Below are 27,200 nucleotides of genomic sequence, written 5' to 3' on the forward strand. Positions count from 1 at the left end.
GTGTGGTGATATATAGGATTTTAAATAATTTTGTAAAATATTGAAAAAGGATATTAAATTTTTAAAAAATAAATTGGAATTATATAAAATTGATTTGATTTCTATTTGATGGCAATAAGAAAGTTCCATGATCTTAAAACTATATTTAGGATATTTACGAGAATTTTCCATGACTGAAATTTTTCCCAATATATGTGCAATTTTAAATTTAAGCCCACAATCCAAATTATTTATTACAGGATTAATAATTTCACAAGATTTGAAATGTAAATCAAACATTATTTTTAAAGTATCGTAGACAAATTTATAACATATATCATTATTAATATCTAAGGAATATGGATTAAACTCATTAATATTAACAATCTGAACTTTGGCCTCATTTGTAGTATTACACAACACAAGAAAAGGACTTAACATATCTGTTATGATTGAATTTTGGATTTCAATATCAATGTTTGCCAAATTTTGAAAATAGAGTATAAACAAATTTTTTGAGTTACCTTGTTCTTTATCATTTTTTTCTGAAGAGATATTTGAAACATATTCAATAATTGTGTAAATATAATTGATTATATATTTTGTTAACTCGTGAAATATTAAATAGTTTTTAGAATATAGGCAATACAAGAGAGAATATATAACATTAGATGACTTTAAACTGAGTTCACTGTATTCACAGAACCATGAATGTAAAGCTAATAATTTGAAAATTAAAGCCCTATTTTTTAGTTTTAATTGAATATAACCTCTGTCAATAGGTAATGTGTTTTTTAAGGTAATAGCTTCATCATCATTTGATTTGTTAGGTACTGTAAAGGTTTCAGGGAATTCTTTAACACAATGTGTTATAAAATCAAGGTAATGTTTATTCCCTAATGATTTTTTTACCTAAATTATATAAAATTACTAAATAAATTTATTTGATTACCTGAATTTCTTCAAGCATTTCATTGATTAACATAAAAATCGTTTTATAAATATTTGACTCAATGGGATCATCCATTTAGTGGGACTTTTAAATTTTAAATTTCAAATTTTAAAATAGATTACTTACATTATAAAATATGATCTATTAAAATGATTGACATGCGTCATTATTAGAATGATAACTATAAATGCTATATAAATTTACTTTGTAATTTATTAAGTTTTTTTGTAGTAATTTGATTGTGTGCTTTTCATTATTTTCTTATATCATTAGTCATTTTCTTTATTCTTCTCTAATTTAACTAAAAATAAATATAGAACAAAATAACTCACAAATTGAGTTTCAGATGTATTAACAGATCCCTATATAGAATAAAAATAAGAAAATTCACTAAACACATTTTTGCTGCCCTTCTAGAAATAATCGGTCTTTTTAGCTAGCAATCAGCTGTTAACTCAAAAAATGATTGACATATTTATGTTTAGTTTTTATATTGTATTAAATTAATTTATTCTAGGCTATATCATGGAAAATTCTATAATAAAGCATATTTTTATAACTAATTTTCACCATAAGAAAGGATGTGAGGTATATATAATATTTAGATAAATCTTATTATAAGTATATTAGATAGAGGTGATATATCCTGAATTAGATCTAACTGCAGCCAACAATGATTTTTTGAAAAATTTGCCTAGTCTTAGTTTGCCTGATGGTGCCCATAATTTTTCCCAAGGTATAAAAATTTAAATATCATGTATTATGATAATTGTTACAGATTATGTCTATTTTACTCTTCCCAGATTTATTACAAAAGCCCTTCCTTTTTATGGTGTATCATATTATAAACAAATAAATGCAAAAGTATAAATTTGACATTTTCTTTATTTAAAAATCTATTTGCATCAATTAGACAAAAATATCTGCATGGACCAGCCTGAAGCCCATTGGCTGGACAAAATAAATTGATGGGCTTCTCAAGTTGTTCATTATATTTATAAGGGCATCATTTAAAATTATTTTTAAAAAAAAATTGTTAGAAATAGGCAAATATATTCCATGTTCTTTTATAAATAATTATTTCAAGTCAGGCTGGTCCTATATAAAATATAGGGGCTGAAAAATTTTTATAGGCCCATGGTTCAGTCCACACTGACCTCTAATTTCTAATATAACTAATTTGCAACTTGTGGCATTTTTTCTTTTTCTATTATATTATCATCGTAATCTATATAAATTTAAATTGATTTTTATGTTAGATTATTTTATAAAATGCTTTAAAACAATTATCAGAGATGCTGCCTAGCTTATATATGATGGCCATATTATAGAATGTAAAACAAGCCCCTTTCAAATTTTTAATCTCCCCTCAAGTATAAAAATCTAGTAATGTCCCTTGACTATACCATATAATTTTAAATATTTGGCCTCTGCCTAAAAATAAAAAGCCAGAGTGGTATTTATTAAAATTTACTAGGAATATATATTTTTTATATTTAGATTATATCAAATGAATACCTAAAAAAAAATTGTAAAATCATATTAATTAAAAAAGCATTTGTCAAAATCCTTTTGTCCAGCAGAAAATATTTGTTATGACATTAAACTTTACATTTTTATTAAGTCATTTTCAAAATATAGCTAAAATTATATTGAATGATCAAATTTTAAAAACTCCAAAGTTTTGTCATGTTATAATATTGAAAACATCTGTATTCATTTTAAACTTGTTTAGAGAGGCTTGCTTTTTAACATGAATTTTAACAATAGTTAAATTAAAATCAGGGACCTAAAATGAGAAGATTGATATATCTCATTCCAGATTTATACACATAATCTATACTATAAAAATTTTATAAAATAAAATAAAAATTAATATACACAGATATTAAAAAGAATTGTTCTTTATTCTAATTGCAATATAAACAATGGTTAGCATTTTCATTATTTGATTGAATTATTTGAAATTATTCATAAGCATTCAACATGTTCCTTGTTATTTCCTTTCGATAATGTTAAAAAAAAAGAAATAAAGAAAACTTGAATTTTTCTTATATATTCTTTAAAATCTAAAAAATATTAATATTATAATGCTTCATTTTTTATCGATATTTTTGAAAATTCAATCAAAATATAAGTATTACGTTTCCTAGCATCTACCAATATTATTTTCTAGATTTATAAAATATTCCCTATTTTTTTTTGCACTAAGCTTTATTTTCCATATCTATTAATCTTCCTTCATATTTTTTAGTTTTTCGTTTTAAAAAATATAATTTTCAAATTTAAATCAAATTAATGTTTTAATTATACGTACAAATACAAATAATGCAATTCATCAATTACTCCATTCATATGTAGCTTGTAGGGGGCCAGGATACATTTCAGCTTTTTATTTTTATTTATTATCAAATTTATGTGGCCATTATTATGTTTTCGAAACTAACTCGCTAGATATGTTTATTATTTCAATATGTTAATTATTTAAATAAAGAATTAAAAATGGAGGAAATGAGAATTTTAAAAATGAAAATTTTTTGAATATTTTTTTTAAATGTCTTATTTTGTTCAGAAATACATCGACGCTGAAAAAAAATTTTTTTTAATATTTTGATACTCCTTAAAATGAATAGGAATTTATTTCTACCAAATATATCGTTGCTTGAGAGTCAGATTATTCTATGTCCATTCTTGTCTAAAATGACTTTTAATCATACTGAAAACAATAGAAACTTTATTTTTAAAATTGCTCTCCTGTAGAAATTACAAAAAGGGGAATAATCTAATTCTAAGGTGAAGATATATCCAGGTAATTTGATATTTTTAAAACCAAGTTCTAATTTGTATTAGAGCTGCATTCATAGTAGGATCCGATCCATCACTATTTTTGATTATTTTAAAATTGTTTATGAGATCAATTTTTTTTTATTAATATTAATCTTTATCTCTAATTCCATTCATGATATTAATCTAATAATTATTGATTTTAATAAAGTGAAACTGATCTCACACATACAGATTTAAAAAATCAATCAGTTAAATCGCGACGAATCCGATCCCACTATGAATGCACTCTTAAACTTTGAGGCCCCATAAATCCGAATCTATTAGAAACTTAAAATTGTGATAGGTCGGTGAAATTATTTAATTGAACTTGTTCCAGGTCCCTGACCTCTGGTAAACCTTTTTTTTGTCCTGCTTGCTAAACCATTTTTATTAATATTCAAGGATTTTGCCAACAAAGACAAAGATATCACTAGGAGCACCGTACAAAAAAGTATATGCGTTTTAAGCACGATGGTAAATATAAAATAATATAATGATTATGCATTTTTTATATGAACTTTACTAAAATTTTATCATTTTGAAAGGTTATTACTTCCTTTTATCGATAAAAATTCATCCTTAATATATTTATAATAAAAATTAAATTGATAAAAAAAAGATAATAAATTCACGATATTTTTCTAATTTATTACGTTCATTTTTTTTAGCCCTTATTTGAGTACATCAGAAAAAAATTGAGCGAAGCCCTTGACGAATATTTTTCCTACGAAAATTGCGATTTTCAAGAATTCTTAAAAAAAATATACTGCGAACTCAACACTTTGCTACCTTTAGAAATGAAGGAAAATCCGAATCTCACCTATCAAGGTATCGGATTAAATTACAATAAAATAAAAGAAATTAAAATTATGAATTTACTATAATGGTAAGAGCACCCGATTTTAACTTTCATTGAGGGATCCTATATTTAAAATTTAAAACCTGGAATGCCCAAATTAGTGATGCATTGCATCCACATTTGAACCCGATGAATTCGGACTCGTTGCCGGGTTTAATATCCGTTAGATGCCCAATATAAAATTTTGATAACATCCCATTTTTTCATGAATTTTTTTTAAAATAAAAACCAAAATGTATGAAATAATAAATAAATAAAAAGAAAAAGAAGGAAAAAATCTAAAATAGAAATTCCGAGAATTGATTTTTTTTAACGTGAAATTTATAAGCATCATTAGCGATATTGTCATGGTCAGCGTCCATGTTGTTTACATCTATATTGAATAAATTCTATCTTTTCTTTTCAATTTTATCGTTATCATCATCATCTTCCTCATATATATACACATTTCTGCTGTCTTTATTTTAAAATTGTGTTCTATTATAGTGTTGGCTTGTTGTATATTGTCTTATCATAATTAATAAAACTTTGAGTAGATTTCCCATTGTTATTAAATCTTTGATTACATCTTGAGCCATATGATTGTCTGTAGTTATTAGTTCTGTAATTATTTTTCATTATTAAATATAATTTTTGTTCATAATTGCAATTTAATCTATTATTTAATCCTGAATATTAATTATTATACGATCTGTCTAACCTATCATAGTTGTATCTTGGATTACTATGATTTTTGATATCTTGAAATATAGTAGTTGTTGCTTGTAATCTTTGTCCCGCTGGGTATTTTGTCGTACTATATTATCGTCGTTACTGTATCTATATTTTTTGTTCGCGCGTTTTTTTTATCCTCCATCTTTTTAATTTTTTTTTACTCCTATTAGTTTTATTGCTGACTCAGCTTCTATTTATTATCTAAACGAATCAATTTTCGCTATAAATTTATTTTTAAATTCTAATTTTCCAACTCATTACTTATATTGAATACTTCGTCTAATGTAGTGTTGATTTTTGTCCGATATCTTTGTTAATAGAAGAAATCGAACATTCTCAAAAAACTCTGTCATATCCTCTAAATTTATGATATAATTAAACTCGCAAAAACGAGCTACCCAATCACATTATTTTTTTCTATTCAACAGCATCGAAATTGATAAGTTTGCAATTCTTCGATTTATAGGGATATAATAACCAGAATTTTTTTTGATGCGTTTCTAGGGTTTGGTGAACTCGGAGATGGTACAAGTAGCTTGTAACTTTATAAATTCATCATCCGGTAATTGATGCGTGAAAGATTTGCGTCAGGAACTGGACTGTCCTTCAAAACGATCCCAACTCTATTCATATAAAAATTTAAATTAGAATTATCAATTATAGATTTTTATTTTGGTCGACTTTATTTTGGTATTCAATTATTAAAATATTAGTAATTTATTTTTATTAATTAAATATATTATATAACGTATGCACATCGAACGAAAATAATTAATTCACGAATTTTTTTTATACATATCGTCGAGCGTGGATAATAAACCATTCGCCGTCACCTAGTGTTGCTAAACGGCCCGATTCTGGTCTAAATTTTTTAAAAACGGCGCTATTAATTTTGGGCCAAAATAATAATTATGTAAGTCTCGAGATGTGGCACAAATCGAGGTAGAGGCCTTTCTGCCCTCTATGAGCAGAATGTTTCATGCTTGCGTAATATTATTTTGGCTAAAATTATAATCGGATCTTTAAACAAGCTTCTGTATCGTGATAAAGATATAGTTTTTCATTTATCCTCATAATTTTGGGAAAGCTCCTATTCATATCCGGTAAATATCCGACGTTACTCGACATCTGCGCTGAAAATTTGATAATTATCAAATATCTTTTTCCATTATACTTATATTTATTTATAGGTTATGATATGATATAAAAATTCATTTTAATAAAATTTAAAATGAAATAATCTTACAAAAAAAAATACTGTGATTTGGGTAGCTCGTTTTTTTTTTTGAAAATTGAATATTGATTGTAAATTTATAGGCCTATGACAGAGTTTTAGAGAAGGTTAAGATTTCTTCCATTAAGAAAGATATTATAAAAATTATCATTTAGAATATAATGTAAAACACGGAGCATAGATAATATGGAGAAAAAAAAATATGAAATTAGATTACTTAATATATAAAAATAAATCTTTTAAAATGATAAGATGTAACACGCCAATTTCAGTAAATAATGATCTTAAGACATTTTTTTTTGATTGAATTACTTTTTATTTTCTAAATCAAAAAAAAAGATGAACAATTCCCATGGATATAAGATGAATGAATGACTAAATATCTTTATTTTCTATTTATCTTTGTATAGGTCTATCACCTTTAATACTTTTTGAATTGTTCCCGACCAAATCCGTGCTTTTATTGTTCAAACTCTTGCTCCTGGAGAAAAAAGTATGCCTTTTTTTAAAAAAAATGTTTATTTAGTCTCATAGTCTACTATTAGTGTTGTTAATCGGCTTAGCCGAGTCGGCTCGAACAGAGCTGACCCAAATTTTGGGTCGTTTTTTTCAACTTCGACTCAGAATTTGGTCGTTTTTTTCGACCTCGACCCGAGTTCAAGCCAGAAAACGACCTCGACCCAAAATATGGGTCGTTTCGACTCCGACTCAAAGCTTGGGTCGTTTTTCGACTCAGTCTTAAAGTTTGGGTCGTTTTTTCGACTCGCATTCAAACATCGGGTCGTTTTTTACGACTCCAACTTATTTGAATTTTTTTAAAGCAAATGGTTAAAAATACATATTGTAAAATGTTAAATTAATAGACAAATGGGTAAAAATATATTTTACAAACATGTTAAATTAAAATTTCATTGAAGTTGTACCATAGAAAAGTGACAATTGTCATAATCGTTATTTTTGAATTTTTTTAAGGCAAATAGGTAAAAATATATTTTGTAAACATGTTAAATTAAAATTTCAGTGAAAATGTATGTGACAATTGTCATAATCGTTATTTTTGAATTTTTTTAAATAAAATGGGTAAAAATAAACCACCCATATTTTGGGTCGAAGTCGTTTTTTAGGGTTGGACTCGGGTCGGAGTCGAAAAAACGACCCATATTTTGGTTCGAGGTTGTTTTTTGGCTTGAACTCGAGTCGAGGTCGTAAAAAACGACCCAAACTCTGAGTCGGAGTCAAAAAAAACGGCCCGAACTTTGGGTCGGGGTCGCGACTCGCGGCGTTTTAACAACACTATCTACTTCTCTTTTTTTTAAGCTATTTTAAAATATATCTAGCTACGCGATGTCTAAATTGTTTTTGTCGACGACTTGTTTTTTATGGAGTGTCTCGGGTGAATTTTCTCGTTTGGCTTATTACATTACAACATACTTTCAACCATTTTCAAAGTCTGAAGAGATTTGAGCTTACGTTTAGATTGTTAATAATAGGGCTGTGCCTATATTATATACCGGGTGACAGCCGACGCTAAGCATATTTTAATTGAACCGATCCGATTTCATTGTTGACTTATGATTTCGGCTGTGCCGATCCACCAATTTTTCGCCGATCTGATATTTCCTGATTTTACTACAAAACCGATCCGATATTTTTGGATTTTATAATACAATATGAAAAAAAAATTAACATTTTCTATTCCAGAAAAGGGCAAAACTAAATTCCACGAATCATTGAAATTATTTGTATTTGTTTTCCATCCTCAACAAATTAATTATCTCATTAAAAACATGGGCGATGTTTATGGCTGGATGTAGCGTAGTTAAACGATTCGATTTCGGATTTTTAAAAACGGCTATCATAGTTTTGACCAATCCATTACTACTTAAGCCTCAAAATTTCGACAATTGAATCCGGGCTGGGCCGTACAAATGGTGCCTCTGCAGGTCTCTGTTAGATATACAGTCATAATAGAACCAATAACCATAAAAATTGGGGATAGATTTTTTGAAAATATTACTATTGGCACACCTAGTGTTGTTAAACGGCTATTTTAAGGCGATTTTAAAAAACGACCAATTCAATATTTTAGCCAGAAAAATATTACGTAGGTCTGAAGATTTCGGGCAATAGATGGCACAAAGGTTTGGATATCTATTTAGCGAAATCTTGAGGCTTAGCCAATATTTTTTTGCTAAAATATTGAGTTCGCCATTTTTAAAAATCAGCTAAAATCCTGTCGTTTAACAACACTCACAACCCTACTGATAATTGTATATTTATTTATTAGAATATTTTAACAGAATATCCTGATATTAATAAATAAATAAAAGGAATTTTAAAAAATGTCCTAGCTTAAAAATGCAAAATTATTATTTTTTTGTTATAATTTATATTATTAAATCAAAGAGAAAAATAAGATTTTAATTGATTAGTCTAACTTATTGTAGTATTATTTTTTTTAAATGTAAATGTCGGTTATCAGATCAGTTTTGGTTGAATCTGGGATAGTTGGAAAATTTGTGGATCGGCACAGCCGGAGTTATTTGTATTATCCTCGTGAGTGTTGGCTAAAACATGCTGTCAATAAAGTGTGAAAAAACTACTATAGAAAAATATATACTGTACTATGGGACTATATTTTTTTTTAAAAAAAAGTTATATCACAATATCGTCGGTTGTAATTGCAAACGCAAACTCTAGTATCTGCCCATTTTTTAAAAAAATTATTTTTTTTTGTATAAATAAATATCGCATCTTATGAAATTGCCTTTCATTTTTTTTAAGCATTCTTAAGATTTTAATTATTAAATCTATGAAAAATCAGATACGATGGTTTGCAAATGCATTCGACGACCTTAATAATTTTATATTTTTTATGTAACAATAATAATAGGTATTATTTTACGGTTCTAACACGGGCATGTTAACCAAGACCATCCTGCTTTTGCTGTCACTATTTCCTAGTAACCTTTTAATTTTATTCATTATACCTCTCATCTTCCGTAGCGTTGCTTGGATTTAATATTAGGGTTCTTCTAAACTAAAGTTGAACCTGAACCCGGTCGAGTTTATATATTGGCGGTATCCGACAGAGTCCTTTTCTAGTATAAGATCCAACTATCCAGTGAATCTTTAGTTATATTTCTAATACTTTGCCCAAATCTTATATGGTTCCCATTCATAAAATTTAGCCGTGAAAGTTACGGTAGAGAGAACCCTATAAACGACCAAGCGACGTTTAAATTAGTTTTTTAATATTATTTTATGTTATATCGTTAATCGATATCGACTACATGACGATATTCCGATAGCTAAAAATTTTATACATGAACTAAACCTCTCATGAAAAATAGATTACATTTTAAAAATTATTTGCCTTACTATATAATAATATTATAATTTTTATGATTTTGAGACATTTTTGTACTTCTTTAAAAAAATATGTATTCACTTTTAAATCAATGCTGTGCATTTTTTTTCGTCCTGAAAGAATTTCTCGTCAGAGACCTATCATCTTTAAAGCCAGCCCAGTCCCATAATAAGACTCATAACTCAATTCCAAGTCAATACTTATCTCTCATCAATCAAACACACGGTGAATCCCACCAGAAGCCGTTTTCTAAAACTGAACCATTGTTGACCGATAAATTAAATCAGAGTCAATTTTTTATAGGCGATTTTGGCAAAGAAATGAATGGCACATCAGGATTTCAATCTTATATAAAGGACATTAGGGGGGATGATATTGGTTGCGAGATGAAAGATCGAAACAATGGTATCGATGCTAATTACTGCACTGACAAGAATAGGAAAACGAGCAATTTTTACGATGTCTATGAGACCAATGGTAATATATATATAAATAGATATAATGTTAAATATTTTACTTGATTTTTTAAAGTATAACATTATCTCCGCCTTTTTTTAAAATATGGCAAATTTATATTTAAAATTTTAATTCAATTATCTAAACATTTTCATTCCAGTTTTTTGCAAATTTTTTAATGGGTAGCAATTTAGAATTAATTGGGATACTCCTTAAAAAGATCTAATTAGGATTATATTACACAATTAAGAATGATCATATTAATCTTAGAAAAATCTTTTAAAATAAAATTTTTTTTTTGCTTAATGCATCTGTAGTTAATTTTAACTAATCACTATAAATATAATCTTTATTTACATTGATTAAAATATGTTATTATACTTACGACAAATACACTCACCAGAAAAATTTTAAGATGTCCTGGAGAAAAAGATCTAGACAAAAAAAAACACCAAAGAAAAATATCAAAATTTCCCCAAAAAAGAAATTTTTTTTGTTAATTATCGCATTGAACAAATTTCTAAAATTTGGATATTTTTGTTCGATGTCTTTTTTTTCCGGGGTAATTTCCTCGTCTGCTCATGATTTTATCAGTGTTTCAAAAAATTTTAATAATTTTTAACAATCAATGTTATTTTTTTTAAAAAGCAATAACAGCAATCACGCAAACGCAGTGCTGCAAACCATTGAATTATGATTCACCAGAAATTTTAGATGCATGTGGTTTTCCTTTGTCGATGTACGAAGAAATTGCCGTCTTAAATGATAATGATAGAGTAACAAAAAAATTAAATTTAAAAAATTTGCCCCGTTATTCTTATTTTGCATATAAATATAAATCCCCCTATTTAAAAATCCTCCCAATTTTACCATTTAAAATTTTAGTCCGGAAGAAATAGAATTTTATAATACATTTAGATATTCTTGCAGTTTTTACGTGTACAATAATTTTTCTATAGATACTTACAATTGCATAAGACCCTGAGAGGAAATTAATTTCGATAATTATTGCAAAAACTGTTTAATATTCTTTTGAAAATTATATTTAATGAATCAAGTCAATAGAAATTCTAAATATAAAATCTTCTTCAGATTCAGATGTCGAAAACGTACCTCTTCAGCTTTTATCAGGGTATCTGAACCGTTATCTCTGAAGGTTACTGTTCAGGGCGAAAATTTTTGAAAGTACTGTTGGGTAAGGCTTAAAAAGGGTTTACAGTTTTTAAAAAATTTATAAAAGAAATTTTTTTTATCTAAAATATCTATATATATATATATAGACATCTTCAATAAAATATTTGATAAGAGCGAATAGTAGAAAAACTTTTAAAATAAATATCTACTCTTAACTTCTCCCCCCTCCCCATACCTTTATCACTTATAGTAAATCTGATACCTATTATCATCTGGTATCCGAAAATTTTAAAGAGATTTGTAGTCTAGAAATCTTTCACGTAGGTTATTAAATTTATAGTGAAGAGCATTTATGTAGCTATTTCGATTTCTATCTTCTTTGATTTGATGTTTCTAAATTATTATGATTTCTGATATTTGCGCTTCTTGATACTACTATTTCTTAGATTTCCTCGCTGAGATATTTTTAAATTTATTTATACCTGGGGTATAAGACAAAATCCGGTAAAGTTCGTGGAATGTTTCCATATTAACTTTTTGTTAAAAACTGATTAGACTTTTGAATGAAAAATAAGATTGTGAATCATTCGATATTTTCTCAATATCGCTAGAATTGACTATTATATAAAAACAATATACATTAATATAATTTGAATACGAATGAATAAACTACTCTATTATATATAGTTTATTTATGCTATAAAATCACAAAACGTCTTATTGGATATTGTTTTATATTCATTTTTTAATTGCATTGATATTTTTTACTCCATATTTTTATATTGCGGACATCTGGACTGAGGTGGGTTTTTAATAGCTGTTTATCTCAAAAATATTTTTCGTTGTTCATCGGAGGGATAATTCATATTAACATTATTTATTAACCCGCATTCATAATATATAAACTTTAACATAATTATAGAAAAATTACATCTAAATTTATATTTATTGATCGATTAAAATTATATGCAAAAAAAATAGGAATCAGAAGAGGTGATTGAAATAGGCATATGGTGCCCTTACCTTTCCTTACCATATCTCGATCTGATGACAGACACTTCGAAGGCTACCGGCATAAATAATTGCTTAATTGGGGCATCTAACGTGCTCTTCAAACAAAAGGCTTCCTCGAATTTCGACGTTATTGTTGATGTAAAATACATTCATTTATATCTTAAAAATTTAAGAATTTTCGAGATTTTTATAAAAAATATTGTTATTTTACAATGTAATTACCTCCGGTTTTGAGACGACTCGAAAAAAATCTTAAAGCGCTTAAACTGTTATTTTCGCCATAGGATTATCACCTCAACCTTGAGTTTTTCTAAATAATGGAAAATAGCTCAACCTTGATGGAAACCTTAAAAATCAACTTAAACTTCAAAGCGTATTCGCGTATTTTTTTTTGTGAAGAAACCTCTTAAGATTAATTTTTCGACACTAATGGTTTACTCTATAAAATTAATTCACACAGGAAAGATATAGGTAAAAAGGCTAATGAAAAATAAAAGTAAAGTTAATTTTATCTTTCTTCGTAGTTTAAAACTTTTTTTTCCTCATATAGCTTTTACCATTTCGGGTGGTCAGCTCTTTCGTTAACTTCTTTTCATCCTCTATTAACATATATTCTCTTTATTCCCCTGTTAACTCTCATCCCGCGATTTTCTAAACTGCAGATAGTTATCAAATCATTATCTTTTTACTCGTAAATTTATTCTATTCAAGGTTTAAATTAGGGGAAGGCCATGCTAATGAAAAAATTTCGCTAGTTTTTGATATATTATATATAATATACGATTTCTTCTGATTGGAAATGCTGTAAGAACGATATAATACTAATTTTGCATATCATTAAGCTCGACACCAATCGCATAGATTTCCCGCTTAGCTTTAATCAAAATGTTGAATCGAATCATTCACTCAATGATATCGTCGGGAGGAATAGAATAAATCCCCAAATAGATCTCCGAAAGATTTTAAGTCTTACCTCAGCGGATGCTAGATTTCTTCAGTATTTGATCAGGAGGATTAAATTGTTTAATTCCGATACCTTTCGTTCTGACATAACTCCCTTATCAAATAATATATTTTCGATAAATAATGGCGATAACGTAATATCTTCAGCGAATACCATTGGTTCTGATCTCGATGATATTCCAACAAACACTTTAAATAATGACATTCATTCCAGTATTTCAAGGTCAAATGATGAGATTTTAATAGATGATGTAAAAGTATTATATCCATATGAACGCCAGTTAGAAAATAATGTTGGACATGTGGAGCCCGTAATGGATACATCCTCCGAAAATGTAAAACTGGATATCGAATACCCTACGAAACCTAAGAATGACAGATTAGACGTGGAACACGACGTTGCAGGAATTAGCGACGAAAAAATAAGTTTGAAAGAAAATTCCGACAATCGAATTATTGGTGACAATTCTAAACCGCTTGGTAATGCTGAAGATATAGAATTTGAAGTCGAATTACCGAATGACGAAATACATGAATCCCAAAATATCTTGGTGGATGTAAATATCGTAACTTCCATTAAGGATTATGAAGATGGATATGTTAATTCATGCGAACCGAATGAATTGGGAACGAATCAAATTTATCCAGATGAAGAGGCGCGAGAAAACTATTTTTCATCGAGTTCTGGAAAGGAATCCCAACTAATCGAAATAGGAACAGAACCTTATCGAGTTTTCGGAATGGCGGGTTATATTTACCTCATTATAATTTTAATATAGATATTTATATATAGTATTAACACAAGGATGTTTGCAAAATAGACCCGAAAGGCACTCCTAAGAAATTTATAGTTTATTTAAATATATTTTTGTTTTAAATCAGTTCGCGCTTTTTCGGGGGTTAATTTGCAGTCCACTAACATCATATCGCTATCAACCATTTCTCTGTATCTTAAAGTTTTAACGCGTTTTCCTATATTCAAACTTTAAAATTTCTCCATCAATTAAAGAAAGGAAGAAAACATAATTTACAATCAATAAACGGAAGCCATTTATAAGTGGATACACAACGGCACGCCTTAGGCTGTTTTTATAATCTCATATTTTGTTTGACATAAACTACAGATATTTTTTACCTAATCATATTTTCATGAAAGGGGGAATGGAGGGGTGAGCCCCAAAGTTTCCATCTTTTATATTTGCCGTGCATAAAATTTATACCCCTAAATAATTGCGTTAAATTTTGTCAAAATGTACCTGGAAACTTAAATCTCGACCTAAAAATATCATGAGATTTGGACTGGCTAATGCATTTATTAATTCGTTTCATTTCTGACACTACACCGATAATAAAGAGAACGCCCATTTTTGTTTTCTAATTTTCTACCAAATACATTAAATCAATATCTTACAATAAATACAAAATAATTTTCAACAGATAGTAACGGTGACATTGATTTAGACTCGTGGATACGAAATCAGTTCGAGCTGTACCTCATTTCTTTGCTAAGCACCACTCTTATGTCGGGTAACGTCTTTTATTTATCATTCTTTCATTATTTTGGTGAAAAAGATTGCACCCGAAAACCGATATCAAAAAACCAGACTGATTTTTTTTTATGAACCTAATGGGGGGTTTACGTTGTTTTAGTAAATATATATTTTATTTTATAGGTATTTTAAATAGCAGGAAAACGACTCAAGTAAGTTAATAAAGAGGGTGTTTCATTATATTTAAGCTATTCCGATTTTCCATAAACATTATAAAATAAGACACATTTATTAATCATTATATATATAAATATATCCTATATAATATTATTAAATAAATAATAAATTTCTTCCAAAAGAATTTGATTTTATTAAAAATTTTATAATAACATTTAAAATAAAAGTATATGTAATAATAGAAATACAAAGATAAAATGAAAAATTCTACAATGGTTAATTGTGTATCCAAATACGTATCATAATTTATATATGTTAGCGGCAATGTGTGTTTTTTTCAACTTTAAATCCTTTTCTTGGGTCTTTTTTTTTAAACTAAAAAATCTACCGGATATATATTACATCATGTTTGTAATAGCTACGCTATGATTTTCAGACAATTTTGACATGAATTTATATAATTTAAATTATATATTTTATATAAATTATGAGTGACTCAAAGGCTAAACGCGCTCAAAAAAAATGATTTAAATGAAGAAAAAGACACATTACCGCGAACTTATATAAAAATTGTATTTTTTTCTTACTAACTATTTTTTTAAATATTAATAACATTAAAAATTATAGCATTTCTAATGTGTAATACTTTTAAAAAAAATAGCCATAGTAGGGCCTTCCTTTTATTTATATACTAAAGTAAACTAAATATTGATATTTTACACTTCGAAAAAATTTGTAGTAAAGATGCTAAGAAGCACATTTTAATCCTTTGTTTTTTGCTTTGTTCAAATCCCGAAATAATTCAAATTTTCATCATTTTTTAGGGCCGATCTTGGTCAGGGCTTGTATATTAGGCCATTTAATATTGCTATCATTATTTAAGATGTTTTAAATCATTTAACCCCTACTAAATTTCAAGCTTAAATTATACGATCTCGCATTTTTGTAAAATATTAAAGAGTTCGGTAAATTAGTGAATAGTCACAATTAATGTTCTTGTGCATCAACATTCTTAAATTTATATATGATATAAAAGACTTTCTTGATACAAGTTTATGAAAACACTAAAAAAACCTTTATTTAATATTCCAATATAAACCAAGGTTGGGCCTGATCTAGAGGCTGAGACCTTTGCAACCCGCACACATTTTAAATTAGAACTTTCTCTTAGAATATTTTTAGGAACTTTATACTATTTTTTGTTCTGATAAAAATGAACGAATAATTTATACATTTTTTATATTGTTTCAAGATTTTTGCCTGAATTATTTTAGAGGGTTATAATGTTTAAATGAATTTACAAAAATGTATTCATACAAAGTTAGAAATCGGATCGAAGATCCTGAAAGTAGAACCTGTAGGAACCAAGACGAATCCTCTAAATTTTTCCAGGAGTCTGAACCTGAATCTTGTTTAGTCCACGTTCCAAATAAACCTTCATGAGCCTAGATAACCAATCCCATTTTATATAATTTAATATATTTTATATATATAACATATAAAGATGATACCAATCGTCCCAGATTCGAAGACGATTTTAATCGTAGTTTTGTTCGGGCTTATAAGGGGACCAAAAATTACCGTATTTGGAAAAGACGGATTCATTCCGGCATATCCGAAGTTCAGGCCGGGTAAATGATTCTTAATATTGAGTATACAATTTATTTATTTATTTTTTACTAATTTTTTTAAATAAAGAAAGTATAAGTTAACTAAATAACCAAATTCACTTATTATTTCATATTATAATGTTATAAATATAAATATTTTTCTTAAATATTTAAAGCCATCCATTTCAGGGATCGATAGGTGGTATGGACGTGAAAATAAAGCTTTCCAAGTGAGAAATTACTATTAAAATCTACGAAAAATTCTTTTGATGCTTGACATATCATTTAAGGGGTACTTCAATTCCCCTTTACCAAATTATCCAGTTTTCGTAAATATGATTCAAAACTAATAAAATGTTACACACCCACCTCCTTAACCCAGAAATATAATATGTCATAATATTAATATATTTTAAATATAATCCGGGCAAAAGCCTTCTCTGTATAAATTACAAATAGTAGGAAATTTTTTAAAAAAATTTGTTAAAATTAATAAATATTGTATTACAGCCTAACACATAATTCTTAAACCTTCAAAACATAGATAGGTTAGATTGTTTAACTACGGAATCGATTTCTGTTTCCTTATATGAATGAAATATTTTCTTATTAAGATAGATGCTCAATTTATTTTTGTCATGATTAAAATAATTAATGATGTGTGTAATTATATTATACTCTTATGCAGAGCACTATGACCTAAATTTTAGTAAAAACTTGATAAAATTCATTTTTGTACTATTTAACATCGAAATTTTGCATAAATTGATTAAGTCTTATTAGACATGTAGAATTCTTAAATTATCTCAACATTTATTTGAATTTTAATAATATACAATTTTTTTGGTTTTACTTCTGTTTAGTGCTCTGGCCTACGGAGACAAAAGTAAGAAAATAATAAACGAAGCCGCCTTAACAGCTGGAAAGAAACTTGGTAAATTATATGAAACTTTATTTTTTTAGAAGAATGATTAAGATGAATTATGTATTACTATGGCTTCCCGCTAGCCAGACCCTCTACTAGGAGAGGCTAACTAGCACATCTAGGAGAGCGGCATGTATGGTAAGCGCGATGGGGAATAATTGCTAGCGATTTAACAGCTGGCCATGTTTATAATATATTTTGAAGCATTTTTCTAATATGAATGATTCCTTTCATGAATCTATTTTTTAAGAAAAATATGGTACAATTTTTATAGAGAAGAATTGATCTCATTCAAATTTTTTTTTATTGATTCGGTCAGCAGTTAAATGTTAACCTAGCCTAAAATAATACATAGCTCCATTGCATATTAACTAATTAGGCTCAAATCTACAAGCGCGTGTTGAAAAAAATTGATATGCCTCTATCAGGGACTTATGCACTCCCCCCCCCACCTCATTAAAGTCTATGGCTGATTATTACCTTCTATCAAAATTAGCAAAAAATCCAAATTAAAGCCCTCCCCCATCTTTAATTTTATTCAAATGATTAATGTTGTTAAATTGTCTAAACCCCGCGACAAACTCGAGTTAGGGTTAAAGAAATTAACCCGACCTCGTGCAGGACTATCAACGCAAACCCAACTAGGCTTGGTTTAAATATTGTAAAAATATGGTCAAATAATGGCGATAGCGTCTTCGTAACTAACCTGCCCTTTTCAATTTAAATGATGATATAGCATCATACTCACCCCTCCCTCCCGTGTTAGAGATCCTTGACCCTGAGGCAGATTTTGTTTTTTCAACTTTTCTCGAGATGGGGTGATCTTTGATTGTTCTTGGACCGGCTAAATGGATCATATTGCCTGTATTATTATTAGTAATAAACGATACTGTTTAACTTTTTTTAAATTATATTATATGCCTTTCCTATTTTAGGCTTTGTTTGGAACAACACAAAATCTACCATATCTTCCTTATTCCAATAATTTTACATAACACGAAAATTATTTTGCTCAAAATGGATGCAGTGTTATTTCATGCTACAAAGAAAATCACTATTAAATATATTTATTTTTGTATTTGCTTTTTTTCAACAAAACTCAAAAATTTAATATATATTTTTATAATCACGTTTCAATTACTTCATATTTATTCCATAACTTATTAAAACATTATAATAATTAATATTTTATATTATGGAAAAGCATTTACCTTTTTCAATAATATTAATAAAATGCGTGTAGTGGATCATTTTTTTAAAAAATAAAGGTTAATCACATTTATATTTTTTTTATTCTTTTTATAATACTCAGATTCTTGTATTTTGGTTTGGAATAATATATAAAATATATATTTGGGTATCTTTTTATAATATTTTAAATTCATCCAAACAATTTGAATTTTCAAATATTTTTTGATTGAAGGTTGATAAATAAATTTGGTTTCCAATTTCTATAATTAAATTATTGTATTTTTAAAAAAATTCAAAAAACAACGTTGAATTATATCCCAAACACGGTTAACTTTTTTTTAGGAATTTAACAACTTGATGATTTCAACTACTAATATACAGGGGGAGGTAGTAATGCAAAATCGCTCCATCTGAGTCTATTTTTAAAATGTCTAACTCATTATTTTATCTAGAAAAATATTACGTAAGCCTGAACATCTTGCTCATAGATGGGGCACAAAGGTTTGGACATCAATTAGCCAAATCTCGAGACCTAAGCAATATTTTTCTGGCTGTTGATTGATTGATTTTTTTATTTAACTTAAATTTTTATTATAGCCTTAAAATATATATTTCGTTTTAAATTGTTTTTTTTATAATACATATATATATATACCTTATTTTATATTTATTTTTAGTATCATTTTTTAGTTTTAAATTAAAATAACGTACATATCATCTTTTATAAAAAAAAATACATAATATTAATATAATATTGATTCTTTTCTGTTTATTTAAAAGATTATATAACTTAGTATATTAAAACATGTAAAAATAAATTAAATACTAAAACATGTAAAAATAAATTAAAGACTAAAACGCTAAATAAAAATAAAAACGCTAAAAATATTATCTAACAATCTTGTTGATTTATCATCCTTTTATTATTATAACATCCAAATTTGATCAATTCTCTAATTATTGATATATTCTGAAATCCTATTTAATAATGATAATTTTACAATTGGTGATAATAACAATTTTGTAAAATTGACAATGATAACGACGGAGCTTGACGACGAGCCAGCGTACTCAAAACGATATTATCAAACCAACATGATAGAATCAAGCCAACGACTACAATGCCTTATGAACAACTTGAACAACCATTTGAACCACATATTTTCTATGATAGCTCAGATGGATTATGGGAAGGCTTTTCAGAAGAAGGGGAATGTTGATTGATTGATTTTTTTATTTACCTTAAATTGTTATTATAGCCTTAAAATATATTTCGTTTAAATTGTTTTTTTATAATACATATATATATATATATATATATATACCTTATTTTATATTTATTTTAGTATCATTTTTTTAGTTTTAGAATAAAATACTTATAACTTAAAACCGTTTTTCTTACCATCGTTATTGTTATATAACACTGGCTAAAATATGGAGTTAGCCATTAAAAATCGGGTTAAATGAAGCGATTTTGCATCATTAGGAGAGGGTGGCTAAAATAAGATAGATCGGTGAGAAGGTGTTTAAAAATGCGTCTAAATCCTCTTTGTACTATTTTCTCGTTTTTACTTAGAGAAATACGATTCTTGTTATCTGTTAGTTTCTCAGAATAATTGAAACTTATATTAATATACATATATATATATATATTTATTTTTTTAAATTCCCCTATTTTATTTTTAAAATTTTAAATCACAAAATACTTCATTACCGAACTACATAAATAAACCACATAATATGTTAAATTTTTATCAATAATCTTGCTTCTTCATATTTTGAGTATTTTGCGAAATGTTTTCCATAGCTACCTAAGGATCAATTACCTAAGATGTCGCAATAATATTCTGCTAAAGGAGCTCTCATTACCTATATATTATATTAGTTATATTTTTATATATGGATTTCGGATGTTAAATAATTTATAAACACATAACTAATTTTAGCATCATAAGAAAAATCACTTTTATTAATAGGATGCGCTACTTATAAAATACTAGTAAATTTATGTACACCTGATAGTCCGGGAAACAATGAAGTTGAAATACGTTATATTTTAATTCCATCCAAAACCTAATATAATTGCTGAGAGATATAATTTTTATATATATATAATGAAATATTTATAAAAATATACTAGATTATATACAAAATATTCGAAAATTATCAACAATTGCTTTAAGAAATAAATCCATATTTGGACTAAAAATCCTAAAATATTGCAAAGATTACACTGTGTGACAAATTTTGACTTGATTTTTTGGGAGAAAATAAAATAAACATGTTTTAAGACATTTTTTATGCATATTCTAAATCCGCTGTCAGTTTTTTTCTAGCACGACAGGTTTTTTATTTATTTTACGGGAAAGTGGCCAAAAAGGTCATTTTTAGCACTTTTTGAAGGTTTATAACTTCGGTTCTAATGATCCCTACAACTAAAAAATTATCTTAATTTTTGCAGCAAACCTTCCTTATTATTATTATACATATTTTTTTATAAAATCCTTACTCAATTTTTAACAACCTATATTTTTTAAATTTTCCCTAATTTATAAAATCCTTTTTAATATAGTTTACATTTAAAATATTTATTTATTGTGGCTTTCGTTCTCTTCGCTACACTGCACGCGGTACGATTCCCAAACAATTTATTTTAAATGAAAGTTATATTTCTCATATTTAAATAAATATATTATGCTAAGCTAACCTATCTCATATTTTACTTATAATAAACCTTTTATCGGTCAGTTGTCCCACCCCCTCCTTCATTATTATATAGGATTTAACTTGTAATATACAATAAATTTATTGAATTTAAAACAAATTAAACAATAACATAAAATTTATCGAATTTAAAAACATTTAATGGTAAATCTAAATATATTTCCGCGAATATGAAGTTGATGATTTATCTTCAAAAAAGATGCTCCAGCAGTAGTCCGCCAACATATTTATACGATTCTTGCCGTGATAAAACTCTTCGAGATTTTCTATCTTTTGATGGAACCGCTCCCCCATTTCTTCTGAAACAGCACCTATGTTTTCTGGAAAAAAATCTTTATGGGAATGAAGAAAATGGATTTTGAGGGACATTCGGTATCCCATTTCCTTATTATTTGTTAATAGGTCATAAATTTTCTCACGATAGTCGGCTGATTTATGATTTCCTGAAGAACGATCTGCATATCCATTTAAAAGATTCCCATGCTTTTAATTCAGGCCCACTAAAATCCCCTCTTTTGGGGAAAAAATTTCTAAGGTATATCGTGGAGCCCTTGGACAATTTTTTGATAAAATTTTTATTAGTCCTAATTTTATATGCAACGGAGGCAACAAAATCTTATTTTTAGAAACAAGCGGGATATTAATGCGATTTTTTTCAAGATCGTTGGGACGATCCTCCCATTCAGATACTGTATAATGTTTTAGAGTTTCTCTGGTCCAGAGACAAAGAAAACACGAATGCTTGGTGTAGCCTAACTGAAGGCACGTCAGTATTGCGATCATAGCATATCTTAAATTCGTAAATGGAATAATTTATTTTTGACAATAAATATTTCATATTTTCATATGATTCATTTAACTGGTTGGAATAGGCGATGGGAATTGATGGCTTAGAATTTCCGTTATGAAGCAAAACTGCTTTCAAGCTGTTTTTGCTTGAAGCGATGAACAAGTGCCATTCATCGGGCACCAATTCAATATTAAATTGTAAAAAAAGTTGACCTAGATTGTAGGAATAATATAAAAAATTTTAGTAAGAGAATAAATTTTTAAACGATGCTCCACGGAATCGGTATGAAGTTCGAACTCCATTTTTGTTTATGCATAATAGATAAATGAGCCAGGGTTAAGGTAATACCTCCTAAATATGTATTATAGCGTTTAGCGAACAACTAGACAAAATTGTAAAATTCATTATCAAAACTATTCATTACATTAAAAATAACAAAACCATTCAATACATTAAGAGAAACATAATAGCAAGGGGGAGAACACTAGGTGGGATTTCTCGAACGCAGAAAACTTCAAAATAAACTAAAAATATTATAAAACTGCCAATTCATAATACATTAAAACTAATATTAAAGTTTTTCCAAAAAAAACTAAGACAAAGGAACCTAGATGAAGAAAAATGATTATAAAAATATTTCATGAGCAAAAAATATTTTACATGAACAGAGAAATATAAATCAATCAAAAATCAAAACGGCGCCTCAAAGAGAAAAGAGAAAATAATTACAATTAACATAGGCGCCGAAAATTTAGAAGGTATTAATACAAATGAATTATTTTAAGTTGAAGTTATTAAACTAGAATACCCAGATATAGCTTATGTAAATTTTAAAACCTTACAAGTAACTAAAATACAACAAATGCTGAATATAACTATATACAAAAAAATCATCTGTATATAACGTTACAAGTTTAAAAATCTAATTAAAGTAAATAAAATAAAAGTAAATATAATTTATTAGTTATGTTAAGGTATACAGACATTAAGAGCAAAAATGATTAAATTCAGCTGATGTATAATCAGGAACCATTGAAAGCTTATTAAAGCATTTTACCAATATTAAATTTCAACTATAAAATTTAATGTCATAAATGTTTAGGGGATAAAGAGTATCTTTAATTAAGAATGGACCTAGATTAATTAAGTTATTATGTAAATTGAAACATGTTTAAACAGAAAAATTCAAATTAAGAGAAACAAACTATATATTTAACTACTTCTGTATTTATATTACCATACAAATCTGATATATCATGTAAATAAATGTGAAAATATTGGTCCTATAAAAGTAAGAGGACATTATAAGTTAAAAAAAATATCCAAATTTAGCTAATATTAAGTCAAAGTATTAAGAAATATAGAATATTAAGTTTCAATACTAACTTTCAACAATAAGAAAATAATATTTATGATAACGATGAGTATTTCTATTAAAGAGGGGATATAAATTAATTAGTACCATGCAAATTAATATAATTTACAAACAAAATTACTGATTTAGAGAGACAAAACTTCTTTAAAAAAAATACAATATGAATTAAAAGGATATATTTAAGTTTATGGTGCTGAAATTACAATAGTGTAAATTAGAAATATAAGTTTAAATCAAACATAGGCCTTGAGTGGAGTTTAACCTACAAGCTATAAGTATATTTATATAGTAGTAATGTTTAATTGTAAAAAAAAAATTCTTCCGACTCTAGTCCAAAATAATTATTTTTAGTTTCCTTGCAATGATTAAGATAAAAATAAATATACTTGAAAGCAAAGGAAAAAAATTATTCATCCTCGATTTCAAATGAATTAAAGTTCGAAAGATCAATAGACGAATATAAAAATTGCATTATCATATTGGATATGTGAATCAAAATAGTAAATAAAATCATTATTTAAGAAATATTTGAAAATCAGAGTGTCCTTTTCAAATCTTTCATAATTAAAGGATTTTTCTAAAATTGAAAAAAGTCCTATCGATCTAAAATAATAAACGAAAAAAATAAGATTCCAAAAGAAATTTTGAATTCATTTTTTAAAAATAAAAAATTTGTTAAAAAAACAGAGCATATAATAAAAAATTTTATAATTAATAAAAAATTTAAAAAAACTTTGGAAAAGAAAATTAAAACAAAGGTGACGGTAATTTTTTTTAAAGAAAAATTAGATGAATGTAAGCATCTTTTATTATGTCAGATGATTACGTTAATTGGACAACTTATTTGTAGATTGGTATAGGTCAGACTCAGAAATGATAATTTGATGATATAATATCTTTTAAAAAAATTTAAAAAAATTTTCAAAAACATTTTTTTTATTTTACATAAATCAATTTTTAATGTAAAAAATTGATATTAAATATCAAATAATTTAAAATTCAATTTTTACTTAATATTATAGGGAAAAAAATATATTTACCAGCTTATTACAACTTAAATTTTATTTTTTAACTACAAAATTTAACAAATTTATATTTATAAGAGGGCGTTAAATACATAAATATGAAAATATATTCTTAGGAAACCAGAATAAATATTGGATAGCGCTTATTTTGTATTTGGGTGCAAATACATGTGAAAAACCTAAAAAAACTTTAAAAAATAGAGGTTTCTTTGACATAATGAGTAGAGTAGGTTTAGAATCGAAAAATATTAGAAAGTTTGTAAGGAACATATTGCTGGCGTTATTGATCAAAATCTCTTCATTTTTGGTTTATACGTATATATTTAAGTGTTAAACTTTATCCTAAAAAATATTTTGAAAATATTATTATTTGACCGAATGGCGAGCTCAAAACCGACCACTTACTAATATTCGATCTACCAAATTTGGTAGTAATATTATTTGGAAAATGTTCATTTTTGGTTAATTTATTTGCAAATACGTGCAAATCATCATCCCAAAAAATATTTTAAAAATATCGTGATTTGACCGATAACCGATTTGAAACCAAAATACTGCGTTGCTGGCGCTCTCCATGGAAAATTTTTCATTTTTGGTTTATAAGTGAACAATAAGATGTTAAGCATTATCCTAAATAATTTTTTGAAAATATTAAGATTTGACCGAATGGCGAGCTCAAAACCGACCTCTTACTAAATATTCGATCGACCAAATTTGGTAGTAATATTATTTGGAAAATGTTCATTTTTGGTTAATTTATCGATAAATACGTGCAAATCATTATCCCAAAATACATTTTAAAAATTTCGTTATTTGACCGATAACCGATTTGAAACCGAAATACTTCGTTGCTGGCGCTCTCCATGGAAAATTCTTCATTTTTGGTTTATAAGTGAACAATAAGGTGTTAAGCATTATCCTAAATTATTTTTCTAAAATATTAAGATATGACCGAATATCGAGCTCAGATAATCTTAATTATAATAAATTTTTAATCTCCAAAAAAAATAATTTCTATAAAAAATCATCCCTCTCCTAAGCTCCATCGAAAATTCTTGGGTTCCTGTTATTTTTTTATTTCATAAAAATTAAAAATTTATATTCGCCATTCTGTCAAATCATAATATTTTCAAAATTATTATGGGTTGAGCTAGGCTTGAGAAATTTTTTTAAAAAATTATAAGGTCTTGGACGCTTGAAAATTTTTTCCAAATATTATGAGCTTGGACCTGGCTTGAAATTTTTTAATGTTAAATGTTAGTTTTATGTAATCAGTAATATATTTACAAAGAATTTTGGTATTGGGTGCAAGCTCATTTAAATATATTTTGACTCAAATAATAGCTTCCACTCTTAGTCCTAATGGGTTGGACTCAATGACATTGCTTGGACTTGACCTAAATGGGGAGGGGGGGAAGGGGGGGGGTTTAAAAATAATATAAATTGGATATGATTTTTAAATAAAAGGTAACATCTTTCTTAAAAAAACTTTATTTTATTTAAATTTATTCATTATTAAATGTTGAGCCGAGTTTTATATTGATTTTTCATCTAATCATTTTAAACATTAAACATCAGTTTTTCCTTTTTATATTGAAAATTTTTTGAAAAATCTTGTAAGTCATATTAATATTCATTTTATAGATATATAATAAAAAAAAGTTTTAGATATTATGGATTTAGAGATCATAGAAGTAGAAACCGAATTTCCATTTCCAGGTTATGGGGCCTATGAAAAAAGCTCTATAAATCCTTAAAGTTATGCTTCATATGGACATGAGTTTCCTAAATCCAACCATTTCTAAACTTATTTCAAAATTAAACGAATTAACAGATTTAGAGTTTTGCCAACCTCTTGTAAAGTCTCTTATAAGCGGTATTAATAAAAGGTTTATAATAAAAAATAAATTATATCTATTTAAATAACTTTATTGCAGATTTTCAAATTGTCGAGTTTTGAAGTTTTTGGTATAAAAAATTGTTAGATAAATATATTCAATATAAATTTAATAATACCCTTTAAAAGATTACAAGTTATTTATTTTCAAATACACACTGAAATACAGATTGATTATTGAATTGATTATCGGATTGATTGTATTTTATAAAAAATTACGAGTTTATATATAAAACATTTGCTATGCAAAAACAAAACATTTTCTATGCAAAATAACAATAATCTATAATATTATTCGTACATAGACGTTCGTTAATAATAATGGGTTTTTATGTTCAAAAAAAAACTTGTTTATGCAAAATTTAAAATAAATGTAAGTTCATTACAGATAACTTTAATATTCATCTATCATTTAAATATTCAAATCATAACATAAAAAAAAATATATCTTTTTTTTTAATAACTTCAACACAAATATTTATAATGATGATAATA

At 26.7% G+C, this 27,200-nt stretch overlaps 1 protein-coding gene and 1 long non-coding RNA gene across 5 annotated transcripts; one reads left to right on the plus strand and one right to left on the minus strand.

The window, feature by feature from the left end:
- Positions 1–1,399: 1,399 nt before the first annotated feature.
- On the plus strand, positions 1,400–18,948 carry LOC135930462 (late secretory pathway protein AVL9 homolog). 4 transcript variants are annotated; one of them, XM_065467261.1, is made up of 16 exons: positions 1,400–1,519; positions 1,562–1,667; positions 1,710–1,795; positions 4,160–4,231; positions 4,426–4,585; positions 6,975–7,057; positions 9,458–9,527; positions 10,238–10,411; positions 11,039–11,166; positions 12,506–12,676; positions 13,381–14,248; positions 14,939–15,028; positions 16,673–16,799; positions 16,955–17,008; positions 17,642–17,712; positions 18,639–18,948. In XM_065467261.1, the coding sequence occupies exons 1-16, from the start codon at positions 1,457–1,459 to the stop codon at positions 18,686–18,688; spliced, it is 2,373 nt and encodes a 790-aa protein (XP_065323333.1). In that variant the 5' UTR covers positions 1,400–1,456; the 3' UTR covers positions 18,689–18,948. The 4 variants fall into 4 exon arrangements, with proteins under 4 accessions (XP_065323333.1, XP_065323331.1, XP_065323332.1 ...); XM_065467259.1 differs by having other exon boundaries at positions 10,055–10,411; positions 18,639–18,947; XM_065467260.1 differs by having other exon boundaries at positions 1,710–1,765; positions 10,055–10,411; positions 18,639–18,947.
- LOC135930453 (uncharacterized) lies at positions 2,820–3,369 on the minus strand. The gene is made up of 2 exons (XR_010572771.1): positions 3,278–3,369; positions 2,820–2,934 (listed from the first exon to the last, which is right to left on the minus strand). It is a non-coding gene; the product is annotated as an uncharacterized LOC135930453 (long non-coding RNA).
- Positions 18,949–27,200: the final 8,252 nt, after the last annotated feature.

This window comes from Gordionus sp. m RMFG-2023, chromosome 5 (assembly GCF_954871325.1).
Source record: "Gordionus sp. m RMFG-2023 chromosome 5, tfGorSpeb1-WG-v2, whole genome shotgun sequence".
Classification (NCBI taxonomy): domain Eukaryota; kingdom Metazoa; phylum Nematomorpha; class Gordioida; order Chordodea; family Parachordodidae; genus Gordionus; species Gordionus sp. m RMFG-2023.

Bases quoted from the DNA above. Each gene is read 5' to 3' on its own strand.
- LOC135930462 (XM_065467259.1), top strand. From the start codon at position 1,457: ATGGAAAATTCTATAATAAAGCATATTTTTATAACTAATTTTCACCAT. The intron at 7,058-9,457 runs GTATGCCTTTTT...CAATAATAATAG, and splicing joins TCTTGCTCCTGGAGAAAAAA to GTATTATTTTACGGTTCTAA. The intron at 17,009-17,641 runs GTGAGAAATTAC...ACTTCTGTTTAG, and splicing joins GTGAAAATAAAGCTTTCCAA to TGCTCTGGCCTACGGAGACA.